Source organism: Suricata suricatta, chromosome 6 (assembly GCF_006229205.1).
Source record: "Suricata suricatta isolate VVHF042 chromosome 6, meerkat_22Aug2017_6uvM2_HiC, whole genome shotgun sequence".
Classification (NCBI taxonomy): Eukaryota; Metazoa; Chordata; class Mammalia; order Carnivora; family Herpestidae; genus Suricata; species Suricata suricatta.
In genome coordinates this window covers 65,433,296-65,444,434 of record NC_043705.1, presented here as the reverse complement: position 1 = coordinate 65,444,434, position 11,139 = coordinate 65,433,296, and the positions used below count along the sequence as shown (strand labels likewise).

The 11,139-nt window shown below is 34.3% G+C and overlaps 1 protein-coding gene and 1 pseudogene across 1 annotated transcript in view; both read right to left on the bottom strand.

The window, feature by feature from the left end:
- Nucleotides 1–11,139, bottom strand: part of ADGRV1 (adhesion G protein-coupled receptor V1) — a 506,381-nt gene that overhangs the window by 377,557 nt on the left and 117,685 nt on the right. The window contains exons 40-45 of the mRNA XM_029942597.1: nucleotides 10,897–10,975; nucleotides 10,657–10,795; nucleotides 9,737–9,878; nucleotides 5,997–6,259; nucleotides 3,371–3,546; nucleotides 2,446–2,570 (exon numbers count right to left, since the gene is read on the bottom strand). Coding sequence (XP_029798457.1) covers nucleotides 2,446–2,570; nucleotides 3,371–3,546; nucleotides 5,997–6,259; nucleotides 9,737–9,878; nucleotides 10,657–10,795; nucleotides 10,897–10,975 — 924 coding nt within the window. The remainder of the gene's footprint in view (nucleotides 1–2,445; nucleotides 2,571–3,370; nucleotides 3,547–5,996; nucleotides 6,260–9,736; nucleotides 9,879–10,656; nucleotides 10,796–10,896; nucleotides 10,976–11,139) is intronic.
- On the bottom strand, nucleotides 7,289–7,985 carry LOC115294627 (annotated as a pseudogene).

Genomic DNA, 11,139 nt, shown 5'->3' with positions numbered 1-11,139 from the left:
GATGGTGGAGGGCACTTGAGGGGAAGAGCACTGGGTGTTGTATGGAAAACAATTTGACAATAAAATATTATGGAAAAAAAAAAAAGAAAAAAAAAAGAAAGACCTGATGGCATAGGAAAAAAAAAAAAAAAAGAGAAATGTTTAAATAATATACAGTTTTAAAGAAACATGCTAAATGTTCAGCTTTAAAAACACACAGTTTGAAATTATGCCCATCCACTGATTTCTTGCTTTACATCTTATATATTTAAGAATGCCAAAGCAGACTCACCTACTTTAAAGGGCTGTCAAGTTTTTAATCAACCTGTCATCACAGGTACTGGTCCTAAAATTAACATTTAAACAAAGACAAAAATCCCTATCTCATGAAAAATAATTTTTAAAAACCTGTATGTTTTATTACCATACCAGTTGCCCAAAGATAGTTCTTTTTAAACTTCAGCTGATGTGTAAACATTAAGAATAAATGTCAAGGTTGAAATCTAGGCTCCTTATAAATTATTGATCATTTTCAGATTACCAGTTTAAGAAACCATGTCAATGTTTTCTATGTACTATCCACTAGTGATTTCCTTTCCTAGAAAACAAGTATTTTTAATTCCTATTGTCATCTTTTAAAGGTACACCACAGCTTTTGCATTAAGAGTCTGAATGTTTTACATTATGGTGCTGACCATCTGACCTAATCCTTCCCTATCATAATTCAGGAAGATGGTGAATGAAAAATAAATAAAGCTGACATTTAAGAATCTCCAACACACACCCTCACAAGTACTTCGAAAAACACATGCAGATTCCAAACCAAAATGAGATAACTGAATTAGAAATCATAATCTTTTATTTTTGGATCCCATCACCTCCTATCTTTTAGAAAATTATACCACTACTAACTCTTTCCATTTTAAATAATCAGTCTTTCTCTACTTACTAGGCCTTTTCCATTAGCATTTAAATATGATTAGTCCCTCCAAACTAAACAAATGAATAAACAAAATCCCTCGAATCCTACACCACATCACTACCTTTGCTAGGTCCTACCTTCTAAGTCAAACCTCCTCAAACAGTTGCATATATATGAGGTTTCCATTCCCTTACCTCCATTCAAAATGTTATTCAGTTCCTGACCTCTATACAAATAGCTCTTGCTATTTTATTCCTCCTCTATTGCTAACTACAATGGACATTTTTTGGTTTCTATCTTACTGGGCTTCTGCACCAGACACAGTTACCACTTCTTCCTTTTTCAAACACTCTTCTGCTGCTGTCTGCAATCCCACATTCCCTTGGGTTTCTCACTAGGTCTTCTACGTCTCCTTTGCTACACCCTCTTCCTCTCCCTAGTAACCCAGTTTGAGCCAGCTCAGTCTGGGTCTCTCTCCCTTTTCTACCTATAGTCCCTCTTTCCAGGTTTTTACATCAATTTCCAAGATTTTAAATATAATACACATGCTAAAGATTTCCAAATTTATCTCTGCAACAGAAACTTTCCGTTGAATCTAGAAAAATGTCTTCTCAAAAGTAACTCAAATTCAAAATGTGTTAAATCACGTATTTTACCTCCCCTCACTAAAATAACACCTAGTCCTCAATCAATACTTCCTTTCTTACTGACGAGTATGACTCTCCATGCAACCACAGAAGCTAAAAATCTAGAAATTACCTCTGCAATCTCCTTCATACCCAATCCATCACTTCATCCAAGCTACCACAGGCTGACCTTTTGTTTGTCTCCCTTCATCCTCTCTTTTCTTCTTTGCCAAATCATTCTCTACACAGTACCAAGAATGATAGCTTTGAATGCAAACGAGATCACATTACCTCACAAATACATCTGGCAACCCTCCTACAAGCCTACACCACTCAGAGACTTTCCATTGACCCTAGAATAAAGACTAAGGTATGTAACATTTTCTTCAAGTTCTTCCGTGATCAGGTCTGACCCAGCTTTCCAAAGTCAATACTCCCCTGTATTCCAATATCCACTCTATAGTTCTTCATTTATCTACGTTTTTATGACTCTAGACTTGTGCCTCAATAGTTTCTCGCCTTCCCTCCATGTTCCTCCAACTCAGATCTTTGCAAAATCAATACCCACTCATCATTCAATCCTAGTTCAAACACCGATACCCCTGGGAAGCACTCCTTCGTGTTCTCACAGCACTTAGAATTACTCCTTTAAAACATTTATTATAGTTTTAAACTACATACTGATTTTCACATGAATTTATTTCTTTCTCCTCCTAAATTCTAAGCATCCTGAGCTCAATATTGTGCCGGACACATGACAGGCTCTCAATAAATATTTGTGGCTACAATAAAAGAATCAGACATCTGTTCTCCATTTTCAACAGATCCGTAAGATATAATTCACAGGGGAAAATTAAATCTAATAGATGCAATCTTTCTTGGTTATAAAACTTTGTTCTTACAAGAAACGAAACGTACTCATGCCAAAGGCTGTTTCAGATATTGTCTCCCACTCCACACTCACAGCTAAATCAATGCCATTAGTGCGTGACACGTTTAAATATACTGTCCTGTTGGCTTCTTCAACATCTAAAGAGGTGGCTCTAAAAAAAGATAATAGAAAGCAGAAAATAATACAATTTCTACATATTAAATATATATATCACATTGCTAGAATATATTTAACACACTTTTAAATTTACATAAGCCAAGGTGAGATCTATCCAAAAATTTCACACAGCACGAAAATGAGATCCTAAAGCTCAAAATATTAATTTACGAAGACTAAAAAAAGCACTATGATCTAATACTGAGGTTTTAAGAAAACAGTAACTTCATACTATATATTCTAAAAAATAAATAAAGCTTTGTCATTCCTAAGTTTCCTCTTATATGAAATAAAAGCATCACAAAGAAAAAAATGAATTCAGAAATTCTTAGTTTAGTAGCAAAACTAGAGCTACTGGAGTATTTCCAAGAAATAGAGTATTTCTAAGAAATAAAAAATCAAGTATGTGTCAGCTTTCAGAGGAATTTTCAAACTACAGTCATGTTAATATATGTTTAAAGAGTCATTCATTTGGTTTGAACAGCTACATACTTTTATATTATTTCTTGCTTTTTACTAGCATTGAAAATACAAAATTGTGCAAGCCTTTACCTGAAAGTGAGAATTCTGAGGAAATAAGAATTCTAATAATACCATTATACAGGACATGGTTAGGTTTGAGATGCTCCTTCTTACAAGAGGGCCTAATGCGTCTCTGGAGCTATATGCCAGAACTCATTTTAAAAGTCTCCTTTAAAAGAGTCAGGTATCAATTTCCCTCTGCATTTTCTTTATGTCAAAAGATATTTCCTATTTAGCTTCAGAAGTGACAATTTCCTTATGAATAAACTGTACCTATTTGCAACTGCGGAGATACTGAATAATCCCAGAGGGGCCTGGTTTTGCAAAACCGTTAACAGGGTTTGAACACGAGCCCCCAGTCTAGCACCTCCAGTAGGATTAAACAAGGTGCATACAAAATGCTCATCCATCTCTGGTTCAGTGTCCAATATGGCGGAAATGCGTAGGGCCTGAAAACAAAATTAAAAGATAAAGTTAGTAGACTACAGTATTTCTGCAACACACATAAATAGAAATCTGCTACATATTTTTGACAAGATAATACATTTTAGAAAATGTCACTTATTTTTTATTTTAATACTGATCTCTATAATATGTAATAGTTATTAAGTGTTTCAAGTTACTACATTCAAGATTTTCAACACTGTTGATATATTGCACTCAAGTCTCTAAAAATACATTTTATGACATTTCAAAGTAACATTGGGATTAAAAAAAATAAATTTAGATCTCTATGTTTGCTAACTCTTCATTCTGCCTAGCTGTATAACTGCATTAGTCTCATTCTAGTGTAGGAGTCACTGTAAAAAAAAAAAAAAGCAGTTACAGCTACAGTAGGCACAAATTAGAAACAAACCACATGTTTATCAACAGAAAGATGGGTAAACAAATACTGGTCTATTCAGCGCAGTAAAAATTTTACTCAGCAGTAAAGAACCCACTACAGGGGCGCCTGAGTGGCTCAGCTGCCTAAGTGTCCACTCTGGATTTCAGCTCAGGTCATGATCTCCTGGTTGTGAGATCCAGCCCCATATTGGGCTCCACACTGAGCATGGAGCTTGCTTAAGATTTTTTCTCTTTCTCACTCTCTCTCAGCCCCTCTCCACTGTTTATGCTCTCTCTCTTAAAAACACAAAAACAAAACCCAACTACCAATGCAAACCAATAGATCTCAAAAACGATGTAGGCCAAAAGAAGCCAGACACAAAGATGATATACTATATGATTCTATTTATATGAACCTCAAGAATCAGCAAAACAAGTCTTCAATGACAGAAATCAGAAAGTAGTTTCCTCTGGTGAGGTCAAGAGACAAGAAAGAAACTAGTAGATGATGGTAATACTCAATATATTAATCTGAGTGGCGGTTACATTGCTGCATATCTATTTTGAAAGTCAACAACCCATGCACTTAAAATTTTTGGATTTTACTGTTTATAGCTCAAAATAAAAGCATGGGGAAAAATACCATTATGTCGGTGAAAGAAAAATCTATTCAATCCAACTTGCTCTAACATTTAATTTGCCTAATGAATAGAAAGATCTATAAACACATTGTGAAAAAGAATATTTTAAATATTAATCATTAATAAGTTATTGTATATTTGTTATGTTAATAGAATCAACAATAATAGTTACAATAAATATAATAATTATATTAATAATAAATATATTATTAAATAAATAGTTACAATATGTAATAATTATAATTTAAAAGACAATAATAATAATATTTAAGTTAATTAAATCCAAATTAATAGTATTTAAAACGTTCTTATAAAAGGAAAATGCCTGTAAATGTAAAGCAATGGAAAATTCATCAAATATTTTAAATTTGAACTCTTTTATATCTATATCAAGATGTAAGTATTATTAAATGATTAAAGTTTCAAATTTCCAAGAACATGAAAAAATAGTATACGCAAATAAATATGAATTCAAAATGTGTAAAAGTGTACAATAGCTGATCACCAAGAAAACATTACTGGGTAGACTGTTTTTAGATGAAATAGTTTTAAATATATTACCTTAGAATCTACTTTACATGCCAGACTTTTAAAAATTTAAGCATGTGTCATTAGCTATTTTAAACTTCAACTGTGTTTTAAAACATAAAATTTAGGGAAGCCTGGGTACTCAGTTGGTTAGGTGTCTGACTCTTGATTTCAGCTCAGGTCATGATCTCATGGTTCATGCAATCAAGCCCTGTGTCAGGCTCTGTGCTATCAGTACAGAGCCTGCTTGGGATTCTCGCTCTCCCTCTCTCTGCCCCTCCCTTGCTTGTGTGCTCACTCACGCTCGCTCACTCTCTCTCTCTCTCTCTGAAAAATAAATAAATAAATAAACTCTAAAATAAACGAATAAAATTTAGTTGCAGAAACAGAATATTATCAATATACAGAAAAAAGTTTCAGAAGGTAAACTGCCATAAGTGTAGATCACATTTATAATTAACCCCAAATCCAGTATTTCTTTTCCAGTAAGCTATTCCTACTCATACAGGATACATGCTTCTCAAATAAGTAGGCTAGAGTAAGCAATTATTTTTTTCTTTAATGAAAATGTGCCCAAAAAGATGACTAGTTAGGACTTAGTGAGTATAACAAATGGCTTGGAGTTCCTTTCAGCTTATGTTTTAAAATAATATAAAGTGAAGTATGCTACCCTAATAGTTAACATTTACAAAACAATATGTGCATTTTCCTTATTATTTGCACATTCCACTATCCTATCAACAGAACAAATTTCTCTAGCAACACTCTATGCAGACTATATAATACTGTTAACAACCCACATGTTTATCAACAGCAAAATGGATAAACAAATATTGGCCTATTCAGTGCAGTGCTACTCAGCAATAAAAGAGAACCAACATTAGCGTTAAAGCCTCATACTATACCTTGAAGCGAACACCTTCTTCTAAAACAATGTAGCCTTTGGAAGGGCTCAGATCTTTGGATTCCACTGAGGAATTTACTTCTGTCACAATGAACTGAACTGTCACCGTTCCAAAGAGTCCTTGTGCAGGTTCCCGAACAACATACAACAGTGCACTACTCTCCTGTATGTAGAGAGCTGCTGGTTCTCTTAGGAAAAAGTGCTCACTGTTGTTAAATGATAGGACTCCAGGGCCATCATCATTAGCAAGGATAGTAATTAACGCTGTTGAAATACAAATATTAAAGCAATAAATGAAATTGAGCAGGTTATAAGTACTGAGAAGTATGGAGATGTTTCACTGTAAACTAAGATAACTCTTTTCTAGACCACCTTAAAAACAAGAGAAATTTTAAAAGGCGTTTAATAAAATTCCATATTCACTCATGATATAAAAATAGTCAGCAGTCTTGGAATAAAAGGCAGATTCCTCATCAACCTCAAAAGCCAATAACAAAGGCCTAACTCAGTGTTGAACCATCAGAAGGGTGCCACTAAAACAGAAAGAAGAAAGAAAAGAAAAACAGAAAGAAGACAACAATGCCTGCCATTACTCCTAGTATTCAGCATTGTCCTGGAGCCATGAGCCAGGTAACAGGTATGAAAACAATGGACAGCAAGAGTCAGAACTAACAATATTTTCTAGACAACATGATTGTCTTCTTAAAAAACCAGGAGAAAAAATTTATTATAATTAGAACTATTGTAAAATATAAACTGAGTAACCTTGAAAAACCGAGAGCTTTCTATTTTTTACTACCACTAGTGATAATAGGAATAATAACAATGGAAACAACTAATCCTACTGAGAACTTACAAACTCCTTAACCTGCATTAACTCATTTAATTCTCACAACCCTAGGAGGTTGGTTCTATTCCTATTTTCACTTTACAGATCCAACGGCTGAAGCACAGAGAGGCAATCTGTGGCAGTTCACAAGCCAGCAAGTGGCAGAACCAATGCTCAGAGCTAGAAAGTGTGCTACGGCGCATGCATCTAAAAGATTTTTCTAATATCTCTATGTATCAGCTATAACTATTTAAAAAATATAAACAGAAAAGGGACCTTATTCACAATAGCAACAATACCTAGAAATCAAAGTTAAAAATACAGGACCTTTATGAAAAACGTATACAATGTTAATGCATGACTGTGACCACCACTATCAGTGCCTCACCCATACCCCCTTGGCCCTCTTTTTTTTCCCTTTTTTTTCTGTTTTTACCTTTATTTGCATATATTTTATGCAGAATTTACTCCCATGCCATAAGTTTTTGTTTCTTCAGTTTCTTCTGGGATATCTTTTTCTTCTGTGCAACTTCCTCCTCTGGTTTAGGAGCAATCTGCTCTTTTTCAGTGAGGATCATCTCAATGTGGCAAGGAGAGCTCATGTATGGGTTAATCTGACCATGAGTCCTATAAGTTCTATGCTGCATCTTGGGGGCTTTGTTCACCTGGATGTGCTCAATGACCAGAGAATCTACATCTAAACCCTTAAGTTCAGCACTACTCTCTGCATTTTTAAGCACGTGCAGTAAAAATTCAGCACTCTTTTTTGGCTACCGACCCTGTGTCCAGTCCCACTGTTTGGCCTGGGCACACCTACCAACTCCATCATTGTAGCATCCGAATGACACACATTGCTTCTACAAAGTGACATCTTTAAGATACTTGGGTAACTACTGTATTGTAAGTGACGGAAAATAACTGCATATGTTAAAAAAATAAATTGTGTTATATTAAAAAAAAATAAGATACTTGGTGGCTTTTCGGATATGCATACCCTTGATGGCCTGGACAGTTTCACGGGTGTTCTTAAAATGAACACGAAGATTTGAACCTCTTGATTTGCATGATTTTGTCGGGTTTTCCGGGTCAAGTGAATAGCGAATCATTTTCAGAGATCACCTCAGGCCGCTTACGGGAAGAGGAAGAGCAGTGGCTCCTGGGAGAATTCATGTGAACTCCCCCTTGGCCCTCTTGAGGCCACTTCAAGAGTTTCTTTTGCCAACTGATCTCTCTACCTGAGGACAGCATCAGCTGATGCAGGAGTAAGGCCAGAACTGCTAGAGACTTAACACCCAAGAACATCCTCAAACAATGAGGGACAGGAACTGGTGAATGAATATCTCCACTTCCTTCCTTTTAGGATGATCACCCTGAGCTTTGCTCAACTCAGTGTCTAGGAAGGACCCGCGCAGCACAGAGCTCCAGTTGCCCAAAGCAGTACCACTCATTACCCCATCTTTTATCAGCTTTACTCTCTCTCTCTGTCTCACTTCTTCACTTCTCACTATGTCTCCAGAAATCACCTCCTCCAATAAACTACTTTCATTCAAATCCTTGTCTCAGGGCTTGTTTTTGAGGGAACACAAATTAAGGCAATGGTACAAAAGAAGATCTAAAGTAATGGAAAGCTATATCACATTTCTAAATGGAAAAGGAATATTATAATGACATTGAGTCCTTCCAAATTAATCTAAAACTTCAATTCAACCCCAACACTATCAAAACAGTGTTTTATAGAATTCACTTCACTGATTTTAAAGTTCATATAGAAAAGACATTTGAAAGAATAGGTGAGATGATACAGAGGAGGAAAATAAAAAGTATTTGGCCTAAAAAATTAAAATGTATATTAAAACTATGATAAAACTCCTTTTAGTATATAAAAAAGCAAATAGAACAGAATTAGAAGCCAGGAAAAACAAATGAAGAGGGGCATAGGGAGGGAGGGAGAGAGAGAAATGTTTAAATCCAAAGAAATCCCTACTGAGGATGTGAAGAAATAAAAATATTTATACAAACTTTGGAGTGGGGGTAATATAGAAGGCAGGTGTTGTCCTTTCCACTCAATACCCAGTGTACTCAACAGTTGATCTTAATTTTTGACATATACAAAGATTTATATATAAGATTATTTATTGCAATTTTATGGAAGTTTCAAAGGAGTTGAAAGGCTGATTAATGGGGCATAGTTTAAGAAATCACCCAATATCAAAGCACTGAGGATTATATTTCAATTTAAAAATAGGAAATTATATGCATACAGTAAATTTGACAGAGACCAACAAGATATTCTTTTCTCCTACTCATGGCAGTTGGCATATAACCTACATAATTCCAAACAGAATTGTATTAGTCCTTTTTTAGGAATGCTTGATTTTGAGTGCTCCTCTTTCTTATTATGTGGAATGTAAAAGAAAGGAGTGAATAATCATCTTGTGACAAGTAACATCAGTCTTGTGATGAAGCCAATAAACCAAAGGGCAGGGAGAAGAGGCAGAAAACTGTAAGATCTTTGGTGGCATGTTAAGTCTTGGTACCACCGCATCTAAAGCTGTGTAAGATGATACTACAACAACTACCTTGTCATTCCCTCTATGGCTAAACAGGAAACCAGAGCAGAATTCAAATTCCAAAGGAAAGGCATTTACTTATTTAGTTTGTAGCTACAGAAATGACTTAGTATTATCCTTACTACCAACCTACTTTTTTGTTTTACACACACACAAACACACAACCACACAAGGCTGGAAGGACTATTATACTGACATTAGGGATTACAAAATGTCAAACTTAAAATGTTTTTTTTTTCTAAGTATAGAAAATCATCAAAACTCTAATCCCTTTACTACTGTCTCCATGTTAGGAAAACATCATGAGTAAGAGTAAACTGTGTATAAGAAATTATCAATTACCTATTGTTTTTCCCCCCAGCTCTAGTCCAGGAGAAGGATTTGTTAAAATCAGCTGTAATGTTTCATCTCCTTCTGGAATGTCATCATCAAGAAGCATGATGTCAATATTTTTGTACATTTCTCCATCAACCAAATGAAGAATCTGGTCAAGAAAGTGAAAGTAGATGGCATTATATATAAATACACGGTTGAATTTTCACAGAATATTTGGCAAAAATACAATATGGCTGGCAATGTGAAATAAGCTATTTTAATAAATATAAGAGACTTTCCCTTATTTTTTATTGATCTCTTCTTATTTAAATTGACAACATTAACTTTAAAATGTAAAATGTGTGGAGAAAGAGAAGAAAGTAAACATTTGACTAAGGAATAAAAGGCACCAAGAGTAAGATTAAAAAGCATTTTAAAAGATTAATTGTGTTTCAAATTAAAACAAAGAAATAAAAGACAAAGTTTTCAGTGCACCTGGCTGGCTCAGTTGGTAGAATATACAACTCTTAATCTCAGGGTTGTGAGTTTGAGCCACAACAGCCATGTTGGGTGGTGAGATCACTTAAAAAATAAGACTTTAAACTTTAAAGAAGCATGAGAAACACTCGGGAAAGTGTGTTTATAATAATATAAATATAATATAAATTCTGTGACACAATAACTTGTGTTCTCCATTATATACATTGCAATAAGATAGTGAACAAAATATTATAAAATATTAAAACAAAATAACAAATTAATAAAATAAATACAGAATAATCTCTACAACTAAAAATTCAATTTACAAATTTTATTAAAATAGTGAAGGGGGCTATTCCACAGTGTAGAAGTCTTTTGTCCTAATTTAATATGGAATACATAATAGTTCATTACTTTCACATTTACTTATATAAGACCTAAATCACTATAAATCTCAAGGAATTCACCATTGGGGTGAAGATGTAATCCAGCCCCAGCTGTGCTTCCAAATTCTGGGCATATACAAACAAGGAAACATGGCCAAGGGTCCTTTTGCTCCGCTGAGCTACCAATGTTAAACTTCCTTTGGTTTCATTTACTTCAAACCTAAAATACACAGAATACATTAATCTTTTCCTTAAAAGATTTTATTCAGAGATAACAAATCTGGAACTCAGAAAAGAATGCTTACACAGCCTTGGTCTTACCTGCTATGTTGCCACTCAATTACACCCCTAACACCATCATTGGCATCAATAGTAATTTGCGCAGTCAAGCCCTCCGAATCTGAAAAAAATGCAGAAATACATTTTTTAAATAGAAATAATTAAAAAAGAATTATTTGACACAGAATTTAAAGACAAGCCTTTGAGATCATATAATTTCTAAAATAGAGATACCATAGACATTACTCAAAGATGTTTAAGAAAATAAAGATATGCTTATAAGAA